The sequence below is a fragment of the Lepidochelys kempii genome, chromosome 3, assembly GCF_965140285.1.
Source record: "Lepidochelys kempii isolate rLepKem1 chromosome 3, rLepKem1.hap1, whole genome shotgun sequence".
NCBI lineage: Eukaryota > Metazoa > Chordata > Testudines > Cheloniidae > Lepidochelys > Lepidochelys kempii.
The window spans coordinates 45,940,616-45,959,716 of NC_136382.1; the positions used below are offsets into that span (position 1 = coordinate 45,940,616).

Genomic DNA, 19,101 nt, shown 5'->3' on the forward strand with positions numbered 1-19,101 from the left:
ACCACCCTCTTTCCAAATGCTTTTGTTGCTGTGCGCATACTTCTAACACTTCCTGTAACAGTTGCCGGTGGAGAACGCAGTTTCTCCAAGCTGAAGTTGTTAAAAACATATCTACGCTCCACGATGACACAGGAGAGGCTGGTCGGCCTTGCAACAATCTCAATAGAGCATGAGCTGGCCCAGACTGTGGACCTTCAGCAGGAAGCAGTTCAAATCTTTGCAACCAAGAAGGCATGGAAAGCACCACTTTGATTATTCAAACAGATAAAAATGCCAGTGTTTACTATGCAGACAAGAAAAGTTACATTTGCTGTTCAGGCATTTGAAAGTTAAGTGTTACTTAAAATTTTTGAACAAGGCGTTTTAAGTTGTTAGTTCTCCTTTATTGGGGTACTTTAGCAGAGCAGTACCATGAGAGGAGTAGAACAGGAAGAGGCAGAATTGAGACTTTCCAAGTTTTGTCCCAAGCGAGGGAGCATGGGGGTGTCATTTGAGCTCCCTGCCTCAAGTGCCAAAATATTGGGAGTTGGCCCTGTCTAAACATTAAGGTTTGATTTTAAAAAAACTACAGAGTTTTCAAATAAAATTAGAGATGGTAATTACAGAATGATGATTTTAAGACTTTGGTTGGGGTAATGATCAAGGTTAATACCCTGGTAATGATTGAGAGTATTGGAAAATCAAACTAGACCAGCAATGTCTGCTTGTTAGATGTGCTGAAAATTTTGAGCAACTCAACAGATAATTTTTAACAATATTATGAAACAAGAATTCATATTTTACAGATCTGACTCAAGCAACTCAATTCCTAATAGGAAAAAATAATTAAACCTTAAATCAGCATTAGTTTCATCATCTGATATTGTCCCTGTACTTTCCTTAGACAAACTGAAGATTATAGTTGAGGACAAGGAAGCATGGTTTTTATTTAATGACTGACCAGTCATTCATACTGTACCCATTGTTGTGCTGTCTGATACCAAGAGGTTCCTTAATGAGCACTTTTAAAGAATGGATTGTTGCTGTGGGTAATGACCTAAATCTTTCAGAAGTTGAGGATATCTTTTGTATTTCTTCATATGGATAAAAGTATGCGTATTTTGGTGATCTATTGAATTAAAAATGGGGAATAAAGTATCATTCCATTGTGAGACAGCTGTTTTATGGAAGTGATTTACAAAGTAATCTTTTGACTTAGAATGTTTGAAGAAGAATGTTATAAGCTTGATAGAAGTAATATTACATTTTTAAATAACGGTCTTAAGTATTTTACATAATAGGCAAAATATAATTGTTAGGGCAACTCAATTAACTTTTAATTCATGGGGTTCATATAAAACACTATGAAGTATTATTTTTATAAGTCTCATAATGTATATTTTGCCTCTATTCTCCTTGACTAATTCTGATACATTACTTGCTACCAGTACAGCAGTCTGTTTTTGCCACTGAAAGCAAGTAACTTGGGTAACTTTTTGAGAACAGTTGATTTACAACAATATGGTTATTCTTAACTCATTTCCCAACATCAGTCACAATTACTGATGTAATGTGCATATATAAAAGATAAAAATACTTTAACATGTTTTGTTATCTGAGCCTCAGAAAAATCTAGAAAAATTTTCTGTACCAGAAACATGCTTTTTTGTTTCACTTTTGGAACTCAAAGTTCAATAGCGGTCAATGAAAAATTTCTAAAATTGTCGTGTTGGGGCTGATACCAAGCATGAGAAATTTCGACCCAGAAGTTATTTTTTTGGTGTGACTTCTATAAAACATTGAAAGGGTTTAGAAGAGAAGTGTCTTCTGAACCTTAATTTTAGCATTTCTGTCAATACTCTATAATACATTCTTTTTCAGCATATTGTTACAATAAACATTGGGAAAAATCACCAAATAAAGCCATTTATTCACTTAAAGATCTACATTGAGGCCTAGATTATCACCACACTCAGAATTGTCTGAGTCTCATGCAGCTATTTCCCACACAGAAAAACTGTCTGACCATAGGATATTTTTAGGTTTCTCTTCTTTCTCTTTCTAAAATGTAATAACATTTATCTTAAGAAATAACATGACCTTTTTTCCATAAAAGAGCAGATTGGTTTTAAAGAAGTTATTAAAGTTAGCTTATTTTTCACAAAGGGTCTAAACAAACATCACCAGGTGATATTTAATTGCATGGAGAACAGCAGTTGTCTGATGTTTAAGTGAGGCAACAGCATTATGTAATACTTAATTCTCAGTTGTTATACATTAAACAACTAGAAAGGGGAAAAAGTGCAATCTTCATAGAAAATGTAATAAAACACACGATAGTATACTATAATTGGCAGGATTGTTTGTACTTTAAAATATCAATGGCAATAAGTACAACATCTGATAGTTTAAAAAAACCTTTAAAATAGTGATCAATTATACACAGTATTTTCCAAGAATAAATGCAAAGCACTTAAATGGAGATGCTATTTCTCCTAAGAGTGTTAAATAAACTAATGTGGACTGCAAGAAAAGCCCCAAATAAGTCTAAACGTTATTTAGAAACCTTTGCAAAGGAATGTATCCTTTAATTATGACAATGAGCTAATTACAAGGCACTATATAGTTCTATGTACATAAACTACAAACAAGGTATGGGATAGAAAAATAGTTCTAGATTTAGATTGCAAGTTAGGAGAGTTTTATATTAATGTTTTATTAAAGTTCAGTGATGAGCACAAAGGCGCATTTCTAAAACTAAGTTTTTAGATATTTTTCACAGTTCCAGTTATTTACTAACACACAGAACATAAACGATCAAGAAAACAAAGTCCTTAAATTGTCTGACAGTTTCTTGGACAGCCTTTAAACTCAGTCTTTCTGCCAAAATCATTGTTACACAGATTATTTCATGTTTTAGACTTTGCTGTGTCTAGTTGAGTAATGTGAGCTTGAACTGATGAAGACTATCACAATTCAAGAATTGGAACAAATTGATCCCTTCGGAATACTAGTGCATGTTTTCTGGGCTGGAAAACGACACATTGTAGCTGTGAGTTTAAATGTTTGGCAAATGTAGTCTTTGAAGACTATACAATACACAATTCATATACAATGCAAAGGGCATTTAGAAATCTGCTGGTCGGATCATCATAGTTGTGGCTTTGAGAGAGTAGCCTGATCCTTTCCAGTAATACCACTTAATACCATTAAATTTGTTGGTGTTCTGCCGCAATGGATAGTACATTCCATTCAAGTTGGAGGGACCACATGCATCAAACCACCAGCCTGTAAGAACAGAAAACAAACAAAGATCTGAAATAATGAAATTATCAGTGTAGTTTTCAAAATTGTATATACAAATACCTTACAGCGTCCTGGTCCTGAAACTAGAAAAAATATAGGAATATTAAAATACCTAGTTTTCAATTGTGTGCCTTCAGGTCTCTCCTCCTTGCTAACTTTAACCATGTTGAAATGTATATAGCAGAGTAACATACTTGAGGAATAGGCACTACAAAATTTGGCTGTAAGAGTTGTAGCATTTTATGGGATGTGGTTGTAAGTTAAGGGAGAGGGCTTCAATCAACTCCTCAAAAGCTTAACTTACGACATATTTCAGAGGTTGATGGTGACAGATCTAAGGGCAGAATCTGGCTTGAAGACGATAATCATGATATTGTATCTTTCTCTTTTTCCTTCTGCCTTCTCTCAAGACTATATAATTTTCCACTTTTAAATCCTACATTTCTACTTAAATGAAAATTGCTTCCCTTGCAGTGAATTCAGCTTGCTTCAGTGCTTAAAGTCTGTAAAGATGTGCATTATTTCTAAGCCCCTCAGTACTGAAACTCTGTATAAAGGAATGATGAGAAAAAAGTAGTTGAACTTATTCAGTTTCACATCTTTTTCTTCAAATTTCGCTTGTTGTCCTGAGTTGTTAGTAAGGAATAGGGAAACTTTATTTTTATTAATAAAAACAATATTTTTACACTTTTATTATACTGATGGTAATATGAGTGTTATGTTTTCCAAGGCAATAATCCAGTTCTCCCTTTGGATAAATTTAAACTGCCTTCAGACTTGCAATCTATACAGTCAGAAAGCAGATCACTGCTTTGTAAATTGAGTGTGACTCTCTTTATCTCTTAAGCAACATTTAAATTACAGAAAGTGTGACTGGATTGCAGAATTATAGAGGAAGTTAAACCTGCTTTCAGATACAGAAACAATCTAAAATGTAATGTCAATAAACCTGTGAACAAAATTGTTCCAGAATTTATCCACCTACATAATAATTTTGGTATGCTTTGAGTAAATGTATTCTCACTTCAAATTATATTTAAATATGGAAAAAAGTAATGTTTTATATTACTGAAATGTATTCTTGCATGACAACTACATTCTAATTGTCATGCTTTTAAAGAGCCTATAAAATGCTTAGTTCCCACAGGAACACTAGAGATTTCTTGTGCCTAATTAAACAATTAAAAACTATTTTGTTGATTTAAAAGATGATTTCTGATTTGTTTTGGGGGCATTTTGACCATTGGGCTACTTTCCCATGCTATTTGGAAGCGCACTGTGCTGTCTTCCACTCATACCAGTTTCACAATACCATGCCTTGTTGCACCAGTTGTGAGAGAATGATGGCCTATTTTCCCGCCCCTCCCCCCCCCCCCCCCCCCCCGATTTTAACTCCTCTCATTTTTACTTTAGCTGAGCTGTCTGAAACGGTAAAATAGTAAATTTGAACTCACTGAACTAGCATTTCCAATCGTGAGTTTTGGACTTTGTCACTAGTCAGGATTTAATACGTCAAAATTACCATCTATTTACCTCATGGACTGTTTTACTGCCAATAAAAATAGGAAGATTGAGAAACAGAAAACCATTCCTACCTCCTGTTAGCATTTGTGAACATTTGCAAATACATTTGTCATTGTCTGCATCCTTTGTGCTAAAATCATTTCCTGGTTGGCTGATGCTACTTATTTTGCCCGCCGTCCCAGTAAGTCCTTTAAGGTGGATCCTGTAGAAGTGCAGAACGGAAAAACAAATGTTAGATTGAAGCTAATGGTAGTTGATCTCCACAGTAATGAGGAAATTTTTTGTAATAAATATCCTGTTTAAACAGTTTGGTTCTCCTCTTGTTAATGTACGGCTATAAACTTTGTTTGAAGGGTATTGTGTTGGTATGAACAATAACACTGTCAGCATAAAATTATACTGAAGAGATAAAATCACCTCTGCTTTTATAGATGTTTGTTCCACCTGTGTGAAATTAACGGAGATTATATGGAGGTATATATTGATAATCCTTGAGAAATATACTCTATGTAATAACTACTAATACTATAGTAACTTGTAATATTAAAGTGCATTGAATGCAAGCAATACTATTAATGGATTTTTAAATCCTTTACCTAATTTTCTCCCTGCCTTATTCTTACACTGTTTACTCCTGGGGGAATACTGCCCCTGCACAGAATTCATGTCCCCTGCAGATTTCTTTGCTTCCCACAGAAAAATGACTTTCTGACAGGAACATAAAAGGACGCTGCAAGAGCAATCATGCACCACTCCCTAGCAGCACAGGTACAACGTTTTAGGCACCCAGAGCAGCTGGCAGAGAGGTAAATCACCATGGGGCTAGGGATACCCCAGCCAGATACTCCTACCCTGAGCTGGGAACAGCTGCTAGTCCTGACTGGGCTGGAGGCAGGAGAGAATAGGACTTCCTCTTCCCCTGCAAGGAGTGGCCAGGGCTGTGTCAGACCCACCCTCAGAAACCAGGAAGCTCAACATCCTCTCCTGCTTCCTGCCCCCATCACTCCTATGGGTGTGGGGGGTCACTGTGTGGGGAGCTGCTTCCTCCATCCACACAACCCCCATGCATCCAGACCTCCCATACCCAGACATCCCTGCCAAGCCTCACCTGGTACATCCAGAACCTCCTAGCCCTCCATACCGAAACCCCACCCTGCTAAACCTCAACCCCTGCATCTGGAGCCTCCCTGCACCCAGACCCCCTGCTTCCAGACCCTCACATCTGTACCCAGACCACCCTTACTGAGCTCCCTGCACTCAAACCCCCACCCTGATGCCCTACCCCCTGCACCACCCTGAGCTCCCACATCCAGACCCCCATGCCACTGACTGCCAACTAGCTGCACCCACACTCCCACCCTACCACGCCCCACTCCCCCAGCATGGAGACACCCCCCACCCCTGCTGAGACCCCCAAACCCAGACCCCTCGGCTGGGCCCCAACAACCTTCACCTGGAAGCCCCTGCAGAGTCCCATTACCCTGTACCTGGAAACTGCCCCAAGAGCCTCTGTGCATCCAGATCCCCCCACTAGACCTCCCACTGAGCTGCCTGCACCCAGATTGTCTCACACAGAATCCACTCACTCCATACCTGGATCCCCCACACTGAGCCCTTCCATACGTGGATTCTGCCTGGTTGAGCCTATCTGCCCTGCACCTGGTGCAGAGAGGCATGGCCCCAGGGTGTTTCTCGGGAAGGCACAGGCCTTGTGCTGTGTCAGGGTTGGGTGCAGCCTCACCACTGAGTCCGTGTCCTCGGGGTGGGGAGGCAGTAGGGTGATCTCCCACCTTCGTACAGCCAGTGGCCTGTGCTCCCTGCTGCCATGCTGGAGCCTCTGCATTTATTTATTGACAAATAAAACTTGCAGAATTTTAAAATATTGTGTGCAGAATTTTTAATTTTTTGGTGCAGAACGTCCTCAGGAATAACTGGTATTAATATGCTGTGGCAGTCTAATATGAAAACTGTGTATCAGTGATGGGTAAAATTTAATTGATAATAAGGATGATTTTCTCTGTCCTTTCCTTCCCACTTTCCAAAGAGACTCTTCCTTTGCAAATCTTTTAAGAATAAAAAAAAGTCAAATCAATTCATGGGCAACAGTGATGATTTTAATTTTCAAATATTGCAGCAAAGATACAGGCTATATAGCACTTCATAGTCATATGACAATTCTAACTTTCAAGTGAGGCTGCTACTATATTTTTAGAAACTGAAAGATTTATATCCTTTGCATATCAAGTAGTATAGAGCAGTGGTTCTCAAAGCCGGTCTGTCGCTTGTTCAGGGGCTTGTTTACCTGCCGCATCCGCAGGTTCGGCCGATCGTGGCTCCCACTGGCCGTGGTTCGCTGCTCCAGGCCAATGGGGGCTGTGGGAAGGGTGGCCGGCATCCGATGAAGTGAGCTGTAGCTCAGGAAAGCTTATGCTCAAATAAATTTGTTAGTCTCTAAGGTGCCACAAGTACCCCTTTTCTTTCTACATAATTATTGTAATAATCTTTGTGCAAAATGTGTCTTATTGAGGTATCATTTAAAATCTAAGAACACACTGATCGTCAATATTCTTGTGTTATATATGAAACATGTATTAAGAGTTATGAATATAAACTGAAATTGATTACAATGTGTTTACCAGCAAGTCTGGGGAGTGGGTAAACCAGTTTCTCAAATACACAGGATAAACTGGCTCCTCTAGCCAGGTGTCAAAGTTGATTGCCAATCATCTGTCAAGTGACTATTGTTTGGCAATGAAGGAGGGGCAGGAACAGATCAGTCTGAATTTTAGCAAACAACAACATGGAAATGTTTTCGTCATGAGACTCCATGTCTCCGTCCACACAGCTGGAATGAACTTTATTTAGGGGTAATCCTCAGGAAAATGCATTTCAACAGGTGACTGGACTATAAAAGCGAGGCGCAAAAAGCACCCCAAACTATATCAGTCTCTCATCTAAGAAGACCAAGGAACTAGCCCTTTGATTTCTGAGGCATACCTGACCTGAGAATTTAGTCAGTAATGTTGCTGGGAAACTGGTAAGGATTTTATCTTGAACCAAGTCTAGCTAGTTATGTTTAACTACTAAAAAGCTTTTTATCTTTATTTCTCTTTTAACCATTTGACTCAAATACCTTATACTTGTACTCACTTAAAATCACTTTGTTGTTAAACTTGTTTTATTTTTTAATAAAACTAATCCAATTTTGTGTTTAAATTGAACAGTTGAAGTAACAAACTGTTGCATATTGACCCCTTACAGAGGCAATAGACCTCTAATATCTGAACTGTACAGTAGAGGGCTGGAAAGTGAAGAACACACTTTTTTGGGAAAATTCAGGACTACGAGTGTGTTGGGGTCACCCTGCAGGTAGTAACCAAGGCTACGAAAGCCAGAATGTGACTAGAGTGTTGTTGACAGGCAGCTGATGTCACTGCTGCTGGGCCAGGTCTGTAGCTATACACAGACACTCAATGTGTGAGCTGCACGCTGTTAGGTTTAGAGTTGCCAGACGTCTGATTTTCGACTGGAACGCCCGGTCAAAAAGGAACCCTGGTGGCTCCAGTCAGCACTGCTGACCGGGCTGTTAAAGTTGGTGGTGTCGCCGGGCTAAGGCACGGTCCCTGCAATTCATAGAAGCAGCCAGCATGTCCCTGCGGCCCCTAGATGCAGGGGCAGCCAGGGAGGCTCTGCTCACTGCCCCGCTCCAAGTGCCATCTTTGCAGCTCCCATTGACCAAGGGGAACTGCGGGGGTGGCACCTGGGGACAGGGCAGCATACTGAGCTGCCTGGCTGCGCCTCTGCCTAGGAGACGGAGGGGGACATGCTGGCCGCTTCCAGGAGCCACCTGAGAGGTAAGCGCTGACTGGAGCCTGCACCTCAACCCCCAGCCCTCCTGCACCCAAATTTCCTCCCAGAGCCTGCAACCCACACCCCGTCCTACACCCCTGCCCCAGCCCTGAGCACCCTCCTGCACTTCAAACCCTTTGGCCCCAGCCTGGAACCCCCTCCCAAGCCCCTCATTTCCTGGCCGCACCCCCCAGCCGGAGCCCTCACCCCCTCCTGCACCCCAACCCTCTGCCACAACCCACTGAAAGTGAGTGAGGGTGGGGGAGAGCGAGTGACGAAGGGAGGGGAGATGGAGTGAGCAGGGACAGGGCCACTGAGAAAGAGTGATGCAGGGGGTAGGGCAAGGGTGTTAGGTTTTCTGCAATCAGAAAGTTGGCAACCCTGGTTAGGCTGTTTGTGAGAAGCCCAGTTTGGGAGCTACAACAGTAGAGCATTATGAGGCACCGAGGTTACAGGCGGTGACATAACCTCTCACTGGCCTGGATTGCACCCTGAAATGTGACAATGGCCTTATTTCCAAAAGTACCCAGCAACCAGCATCTCCCAGAGTAGACTATGTGAAATTAGAAACCTAAGTATAAATTATTGGCCAATGATGATAATTTGGATAGAAAGTGAGAGAGAGATTGTAAGTACAAAGGTCTCAAAGCACTTAATAGGCATTAAGTTAAGGTTAAGATTCACAGTCTCCTTTTCAGATAGATAGCTGTAGTTCTCCCAGTTATATAGATGGAGAAACTGAGACAATAAGTTGCCATGTCCAAAGTCACCCAGCAAGTCTGTCAGAGGTGGGAATAGAACTAGATCTCATGACTTAGTCTTGTCTTGTTCTGACCATATATGTTCCTGTGTTAAGTGGATCAGTATATCATTTTGTTTCCTGGAACAGCTTACATTGTTTCTTTGAAGCATTTAAAAAACTTACTGATGTAAAAGGAAATCATTGTTATACCATGAACATTACAGTGTGCTGAATATTTTCCAGATAATTTTAAAATGTATATCCTTTATATAATGTTAAATAAAATATACTTTAAACCACTGCATTTTATGGCATGTCAAATACTTGCTTGCATTTCAAGAGAAAATATCTATTTGCAGACAGCCATCTTAGTTTGCAGTAATTATTTTTTAATAATGTAAATGGACAAGGGTAATGACCCATTTTGCAAAGGTTGCCCTTATAAGTATTATAGTGCCTTAATTTAAAAATAAAATCTCTGCTATAGAGTCTAAATGTTTCCAGATGAGAAAATATTTGGTTTGGATTTGAAACAACCACATACTATTTAGGCATTAAGATCTAACTTTTGTTGGGGGAATGGGGGTAAGTTACTGATAGTTCAAGTGGCCCTGCACATTCCCACTGATGGGGTACCTAGCTGCCTTTGGTAGAACCTCCTACTAACAGTGTCACCTACAGCACCCTCACCCCCTCATGGATGGATGGATATGAACTTCAGTCTGTTTGTGAGCCAAAGCCTTTTTCTTCTTAAGGTAGTGGTAGCTTGTTAGTATATTTAATGTTTTCTGTCGTTTTGGGTTATAGTGGAATTGAAGCAGAGGACGTGACCACATGTGGAGGCTCAGCTGCCAGGGAGAAGGACACCCAGCTTCCAGATGTTTGATTTGCTGAACCTTTAGTCCCAGAGTCTGCAAGGACAGGGAGACTCACTTGAAGGTCCTTCTCCAGGAAGCTCTCAAGGCTAGACTCTCTGGATCTGATCAGTCCTCAGATCCAAGGTCTCAGAGGCCAGTCATGGCTCCTGTGAGTTCCAGTGACTGAAGGGTTCCAAGAAACTGAAACCCCTGTTGGGGCTGGATTCAATTCCTGTGGCTTCCTCAGTAAAGCTCCTGAGGCTACACATGTCCAAACCTGGGCTGCGTGGTCAGATCTGACTACCCTAGTTCCGGAAGAGAGGTCAAGCGACAGTTCGATCATCCTCACCAATACCATACCTCATGGCTTGCAACTTTCTGATCCTGATGGATCCCTCTCATCTGTAAGACCAAGGTCAATTCCTACTTCCACTTCTGGATCCAGGAAGATGGTTTCAATCAGTGTGTCAGAACTGGGGCCATCAGCACCTTCAATTCTGAGTGGTGTAGCACTGAAAAAAGCTACATCGGATCAAAGTAGCCACTGTTGGCTGTGCCACTTCCCATGCATCAGAATGATCTATTCTGTCCAACTCTGACAAGATTGATATGGTTCCAGAGCAGAGACCTGTTTCACCTCCAATTTCAGTAGCAATGGAGATGGATTTGTGTATAATGTTGGATCTGATGTTGTCCAAGTCTTTGGACTTGCTGTCAGTTCCTGCTTTGGTTCCAGTGTCAGTTCCAGCTACATCCATGGTTCTGGAAAGGTCTGTCACCGTGCAGCCCAAGTTCACTTTTTGGCTCCAGTTCATGCTTCAGATCAGAGGGTGAAATGCAAGATTTCTAAAAGGAGGCATGCTTCCCTGGTTCTAAGATCCATCATCATCTTTATCTATTGTTAAGAAGAAGAGGCCAGAAAGTGGCATGCTTCCTCTTTCTGAGACCCGTACAGGGTCTCCACAAAGAGCTGGATACTCAGACCTTCCTCTGGATTCATTGTCATCTCTGGTGCATTTTCTCTCTGATCCAGACGTGGATCAGTACCAGGGGGAAGATAGAGCAGCGGTTCTCATACTGTGGGTTTGGACCCCAAAGTGGATTGCAAGCCTGTTTTAATGGGGTCACCAGGGATGGCGTTAGACTTGCCAGGATGGAAGCTGAAACCTGAGCCCCACTGCCCAGGGTCAAAGCCGAAGCCCAAGGGCTTCAGCCCTGGGTGGTGGGGCTCAGGTTACAGTCTCCCCCGCCTGGGGCTGAAGCCCTTGGGCTTTGGCTTTGACCCCCAACCCGAGGTGGTGAGGTTTGGGCTTTGGATGGGCTCAGGAGGGCTCTGGCTTCAGTCCCCCCTTCTGGGGTCGTGTAGTAATTTTTGTTAGAAGGAGGTTGCGGAGCAATGAAGTTTGAGAATCCCTGAGACAGAGGAATGCAAAGACCTATAGCTTGCTTTGTATCACCCTTTGATCTATCTCCTGTAGACATGTTCTTGAATCCGAGTTGCTGGGGAGACTGGCGGTCCTGGGACTGATGGCTTTATTAAGGGCCACCTCAGGAATTCGTCAGTTATCCTCCATGTGGATGGAGAGGTAAAGTTTTGTCTACAAAGTATCCAACAGTTCAGAGATCTTCTGATCCAACTTCTCTGGGGCTGTTGACATTTCAGACCATGATGCCCGAAATGCTTTCTGAGGAAGAATGTGTGGGGATAGCTGCCCTCTTTGAGCAGGAACATATGAAAACAGACTGTGAACCTGATTTATCACCAGATGAACATGTGGGAGTGGCTTCAGCCTCCTTTTCTTTCGAAAACACTTTGCCCTTCCATGATTTGGTGTACTGTATGGCATCCACTTTGAATCTGCCTGCAGTGCCTGTGGAGGAGACTTCTCCCATGCTGTTTGATATCCTTGGTGCTACTTTTAGGAGTAGACTATCTCTACCCATTTTGGATGGTTTGCTACAGATGGCTAAATATGTGTGGTCTGCTACTGCCTCTTGTCAACCTGCCTCCAAAAAGGTTGACAAGTTGTGTCAGATACCATCTGAGGGGTTTTCCTGTTTTCATACAAATCCTATACCTAATTCACTGTGGTGGCTGCTGCCAGTAACAGGGCAGCATCTGGACAATCACACTCCACCCCATCTGATAAGGAGAGGGGAAAAGATTGATTCATAAGGGGAGGAAAGGCGAATTATCAGGTAGTCATGGCCCACTACAGTTCCATTTATGGGAAAAGATGACATTGTTTTAACAAGACTTACATGACACTTCGGACCCTGCTGCCAGAACATTATCATTTGCTCTATCAGGAGGCAAGCTTGGCTTTGTTCCTCCTCTCTAGCTCTGGACATTTGGCTTATGTTGAAGGAGCTCCCTTTTCAAGGAGGGGGGAGAGCCTTTTTAGTGAAAAGCAGACAAATTACTAGAAAAATTAAAGGACAAGAGATTGACAGCCCACTCTCTGGATTTAATTTTCTCTGCTTGGAAAAGGCCCTCTATTTTATTTCTAGTACCAAAGGCAGTCCTATCTCAGTCTTCATTATTTTATTTTTTGTCAAGTCAAAGACTTCAACAATACCAGCAACCTGTAGCCTTCCAGAATCAATGTAGAAAGAGGCCTTTCAAACCAAGGTCTAAATCTAAAAAGCCCACTTCCTTGTCATCACCTTCATTGTGGAACAATCAGCTTCAGTTTTGATGAGAAAATTAAGAATCAAGGAACACCCAATCAGTTTCGGTCTAGCTTCTTCTTTCAAAACAGACTAGCCCACTTTATCAATGCATGGAGGCAAATTACATCAGACCAATGGGTTTTAGAGATTGTAGAAAGGGCTATGCCATACCTTTTGAGACTCACCCTTCCCCCCAGTTTCTTCTACCTTTAAATCTTCAGGGACCCTTCCAATGAGGCTATTCTTCTTGCAGAAGTTGAAAAATTGCTTCTGATAGGAGTAGTAGAGGCGGTCATGCAAATACCAGAGGGATTTGGGTTTTTTATTCCTGTTACTTTCTGATGCAGAAGAAAGATGACAGAATTTGCTTAATACTAGACTGAATAGTCTTGAACAAGTACATCTGGAGGGTTTGGTTCTGTTTGTTGCTCTATAGCAGTGGTTCCCAAACTTGTTCTGCCGCTTGTTCAGGGAAAGCCCCTGCTGGGATTGGACGGTTTGTTTACCAGCCATGTCCGCAGGTTTGGCCGATCGTGGCTCCCATTGTCCACGGTTCTCTGCTCCAGGCCAGTGGGAGCCGCTGGAAGCAGCGTGGGCTGAGGGACATACTCACCGCCGCTTCCAGCAGCCCTCATTGGCCTGCAGCAGCGAACCGCGGTCAGTGAGAGCCGCGGTTGGCTGAACCGGCGGACACAGCAGGTAAACAAACCGGCCTGGCCCACCAGGAGCTTTCCCTGCCCAAGCAGCAGAACAAGTTTGGGAACCACTGCTTTATAGCATCCTGTACTTACATGACTCCATTTGCACATCTAGGAATGAAACCTATGTAGTACTGGATGTCTCGGCTCTACAGACCAGTTTGGGACAGCCTTTATAGATTGATCACCATGCCTCAGAACATCATAGTTTTCCTAGAATGGTGGTCAGTCAGAGAGAATGTGCTCAGAGGTGTACAGTTCTTTCCCCCAAGGCCATCCCTCAGGGTAATTTCAGATGCATCAAACAAGGTGTGGGGGGGACTCACGTGAATCATTTATGACAGTTCAAGGGCATGTGCAAGAGAGAGCACTGCACTGCACATCAATGTGTTGGAAGTGACAGCTGTTCATCTGGCCCTCAGACTTCCTCTCTCACCTACAAGGGAGGATTGTGACAGACAATGTATGGCTGATGTATTACAACAGCAAGCAAGAGAATGCTTACTCCACTCTCCTGTGTGCAGAGGCTTTAAGCCCATGGGATTGGTGTATCCATCACAACATTTTTACTGTGGCCCTATATCTGGCAGGGGGAAACAATGTAGTTGCAGATCATCTAATCAAAGACAGCTTTCATATGCACAAATGGTACCTAACAGATCAGTCAATTATCATATTCTCCAGCTGGAATTGACCAGATGTGAAGCTGTTTGCAACATGGTCCAACAAAAAGCGTGATCTCTTCTGTTCCAGAGTGGATAGGGACTATCTTGGTAAGATGCTTTCCTGCTTGCACTGGGGGGAAAGGGCTTGATGTATGCCTTCCCCCTGCTCCCCCCTCCAGTGATTCAGAAGGTGGTTAGATACACCAGGACAGGGTAAAGATAATTATCATTGCCCTGGCTTGGCTATGTCAACAGTGGTTTATTGATCTCCTCCTTCAATTCTCTGGTGGAGTCTTAATGTGTCTGACACTGTCTCCAGACCTGCTGTTTCAGCAGGAGGGCAGGAATCTTGCACACAGATCCATAATTTCTTCACCTGTCGGCATTGGCAATTGGACTTTGACTCTGTCTGCTCTTGAGCAGTGATGTTCTTTGTTTTTGCAGGACATGCTAAGTAACTCTAGAAAACAGTCTTGTAGAAGCCGTTATTCTTAAAGTAGACCCAGGTTTCAGGCATGGATGAGGGAAAATCTGATTCCCTTATGTCTGCTTCTGTTCCTTGTGTTCTGAATTCTTAATGTACTTCAAATCTCAGGAATTATCTAACTCATTGTTAAAAGTTCATTTGGCAGCCATCTGACGTTAGTTGATGTTAGATTGATTTTTTTTTTTCATAGTTCAGTTAGCCATGCTGGTGAAGTAGCCCTTTCAACCCTTGGCTCTGTGTTCTTTCTATTGTTTATTTATCAAAATGGCTTTCATTATTGCCATCACGTTGGCTTGGGGAGGGAGTGAACTGAATGTTCTTATAGCTTATACACCTTTTACTTCTCTTCATAAGGACAAAGGTAGTTTTCAGACTTGATCTCCAGTTCTTACCTAAAGTGGTGGTTGATGGTTTTTTTCACATCGGACAGTTAATTTGCCACCCCCTCTCCCCCACCATACTCTAATAAGGAGAAATTGGTCCTGCTACACTCTTTGGAAGCCAGAAGGTCCCTTGCTTGTTGTTTAGAAAAGAGTAAAATTTTCATATATCTTCTAGATTGTTAGTGTCTTATGCTAAAAACTACATAGATTATACAATTTCTTCTTCTCTCGATGGATAAAATGTATTGATGAAAGTTACACACTAGCAAAAGTTCCTATATTTGCTTCAATTCAACCACATTCCACTAGCTACTTCCTTTGTTTGTCTTAAGCAAGTGCCAGCTGCTGAAATTTGCAGAGCTGGAACCTGGACTTCAGTGCACACTATTACGAAGCATTATCCTTTGGATTTCGCCTATATGGCAGATGTTGGATTTGATAAAGTGGTGCTTCAGTCTCTATTCAGTTAGGACTTTGTTCCTGCCTCCAAGTTAGTTTTCACCACTGCTTCTCAATATGCAGAGCCACTCAAAGAAGAAATGAAGGTTACTTGCTCATAATTGGAGTTCTTTGAGAGGGCTCTGCATATTCACACTTCCCACCACCTTCCCCTCTCTGTCAGAGTCCTTGTTTGTTCTGTGTCTCTGGCTTTGCGGTGGATGCAACTAAGGTGGTGAGAGTGCTCCGCCTCCTACATAGCCTCGCCCACAGAACATCAGTGACCCTGAGGGAAATGGTGGGAGCATGAGAGCTCTAGCTGACGCTGCTAGAGGAGGTTCTACCACAAAGCACCACAAGGTGGCACAGTACACTGTAATTGTGACTATGCAGAGCCATCTAGAATAACTCCAATTACAGGTAAGAAACTTTCAGTTTTGGACTGCTTTGTATATGGGAGTTGAGGTGAAGTCAAAGTATATTTCAATTTACCTTTGGTAATCTCTTGATAGCGAAAGTTTTCTATTCTAATTTTATTTTCCTTGATGAAAAAAATGAGCTCGTTGATTAATGGTTTCTGAGCTCCTTGGATACAGTTTAGTTTTTGGGTGCAAAATTGTATTTTATAAAGGTTTTCATTTAGAAATATATGAATTTGGGTATCATGAAATGTGTCAAATTGACCTTCCTTGTAGTCTCCTAACTCGTCTACTGGACAAAGCGTGGACAGCAGTACTATAAGCCTCCTCATGCTATTCTGTCCAGTGGTTCTCAAAGAACGGTAAACCTCCTCATGCTACTCCCTCTCATGGGTCTCAACTCTTTTCTAGATAGTTCGCCTAAAGCAATGTTTCCCAAAGTGAAAGGCTCCTTATCGCATTACCAATCCCCTTTGTCATCCAGCCCCCAGGACCTTATTTATCCATAGGAATCATGGTTTCAGTGACTCCTTTCTTTCTTTTTTTAAAGTAGTTCCTGACCTTAGTCTGGTAACTTCTTTTGCCCTAAAGACAAGACCATTTAATTCCATTCAAGAATAGAATTTTAAAGATCCCCCTGAAGACTTCCTTTTTTAACATACGGGTAAGTGTAACTGTGGACAGAATATATACAGGCTAAAGTTACGAGAACACTCTGCTAGGTATAAAGTTTTATTAAAATAAGAGGAACAATGAAACTAGAAATTAAACCCTTGCCATTTGGATAAACCGAGGACCCACCATTCAGCTTGAGTAACTCAACTGGGAGCTGCATTGATTCTCAAAAATAAGAGAACAAATCAACCCTACTATGGTAGACTGTGGGTCTGCTTTGCAGCTGCTACTGCAACCTTGTGGTTGCAGTGTGCATGTCTATGGGTGTAGATTGTGGGGACTGTCACTAGATGTAATTCCTGATTTGCCTACTTCTGCCTCTTCATCTCCTGAATAGAACAAATGCACTCAGGAGGCCACCCCTTCACGGCCCCCTGAGAGCTATGTGCCAACATCCAATTCTGGGCTTGTTGGGTTCTCCCCCTACACACGCGAGCGATATCAGGTATATTGTGTGTTGGGCAGCCTATAAGGGGAAGGAGGGACCTGAAGGTATTATTTACCTACTGTATACTGGTGAAAGGTATATACTGTTCTATATTTTAAAAATCTACTAAGATTATGTAGGCTATAGGTGAAAATTAGTAGCAGACATACTTTAAATGCATTCAGAGCAACTGCTTTGTAATTAATATAAAAAGAAAGTTATGTAGCTGAACAATTTACAGGAATTAATAACTGGCTGACTGTTTTTTCAATTCAGTGCTTTGTTTGCTTACCTGTACTTTAGTTCTTCACTTGCTAGATAGAAATGTTCATACAATGAATATGCCTCATTTCCTTCCCAGTCTTTCAGGTGTATTTTAAGAACATAGCGTTTCTGATTAGTCAGTTGAGAAACTAACTCATTTCCCAGCCAGTACTCCCCAGCAGGATCACCAAATCCCTGTAATCCAAGTTGTATATTTAAATAACTTTAATTTGTTTTTCTTTGATTTTGAAATAATCAGTTCATCAATTTTTAAATGTAATTGCTTTGTCAACACAAAAAGTGTCCTACAAATATGAGGATCCTAGGTCTTTGGTATTTCAAATTTTGGATTTCAGCGGGGACCAATTTAGGAACTTTAAACAAAATGTATCACTATTAGACTTATTAGATTGGGGGAATATTTGCCAATAGAAACACAAATATAAATAACTTAATGAAAATTAAAGATGTGGACGCAACATGAAATAGCTGACTTAGGGGAAAAAATGCTATATTTCTTTGTAAAAACAAACATCACACTTGCAAGTCTCTGCTTAGGCAAACAGTTTATATTACTCTGACATTTCCCAAATGAAAGCACAATTTTTCATTTAAGAACTAAAATGCAACTTTAGAACCTGTTTAGGCAATACAACTTTAAGTAACTGATTAATATTCTTTTATGATTGTCTGTGTAGATTTCAGAGATTATCAGAAAAATAATAAATTAGATTTAAAGCTTCAAAAGAGTGTGGCTCTTACCATCTTGTACTCTTTCCATGTCCGGTGAAAGTCCACACTGCCATCTTTACGCTGCTGAATAACTGTCCACCCCCCTCCACTGCTTTCCATATCACAGTATGTCTGTCAATAAGAAGAGTGTGTGATTGCATAAATGCAGGTACTCACATGTCAATTGACACATATTGCATATATATTTTATATAGCACAGTATACAGTAAAACTACGGTTGTCTTTTGTTTGCCTAGCAGAGCATGCCAGGTTTGCTAACACCTATGAAGCTGAGCTGTTTTGAATAGCTTGTATTCTAATTAAAATTGTAATTAATGATATTGAAATGATATTGAATGTTTCTGAAATACTGTACTTACTGTATATTGGTTTTATGTTGTTGTAGTTTGGTGCATCAGAATTAAATCCTTCCCTGATGTGCCTTAGCTATAGTTACTGCTGTAAGTGTACAGTAGGCAGAGCCAGTTAAGATAATACTGCCAAATCTGCAGCGGCATGGGGCCCCAGAATATGGAATCCTCATTGGGAATGTCTACACTGCAAAAAAAAAAAAAAAAAAAAAAAAAAAGACCGACAGCAGCAAGTCTCAGAGCCTGGCTTGGTGTCACAGGGCTTGCACTACAGGGCTAAAAATAGCAAAAAAAGACTTCAACTCTTTAATTTACCCCACATGGCTGGACACCAGCTGAAGTCATTGGGGGCCTGCGTAGGTGCAGGGGACTGTCAAAATACCATTTTTACAAGAAATATGTACTAGTGTGCTAACAGTGGGAGAAAACTCCATGATCTTATCTAATTCTCTTTTGAACCCAGTTCTAGTTTTGGCCTTCATAACATCCCATGGCAACAAGTTCCACAAGTTGACTTTGCATTGCACCTAATTTATACAAATATATGTTTACATGGATTATTTTAAAATGTCAATATTTACTAAATATTAAACACTTTGTTGTGCAAGATAC

At 41.4% G+C, this 19,101-nt stretch overlaps 2 protein-coding genes across 6 annotated transcripts in view; one reads left to right on the forward strand and one right to left on the reverse strand.

Annotated features, from left to right (window-relative positions):
• MCPH1 (microcephalin 1) overlaps window positions 1–19,101 on the forward strand; it is a 231,812-nt gene that overhangs the window by 104,851 nt on the left and 107,860 nt on the right. The gene's annotated exons all lie outside the window — the stretch shown is intronic.
• Window positions 1,897–19,101, reverse strand: part of ANGPT2 (angiopoietin 2) — a 71,217-nt gene continuing 54,012 nt past the window's right edge. For both annotated transcript variants that reach the window (XM_073336234.2, XM_073336233.2), the window contains exons 6-9: window positions 18,149–18,250; window positions 17,415–17,581; window positions 4,881–5,011; window positions 1,897–3,267 (exon numbers count right to left, since the gene is read on the reverse strand). In XM_073336234.2, the coding sequence (XP_073192335.1) occupies window positions 3,107–3,267; window positions 4,881–5,011; window positions 17,415–17,581; window positions 18,149–18,250 (561 nt within the window). In that variant the 3' untranslated portion in view covers window positions 1,897–3,106. The remainder of the gene's footprint in view (window positions 3,268–4,880; window positions 5,012–17,414; window positions 17,582–18,148; window positions 18,251–19,101) is intronic.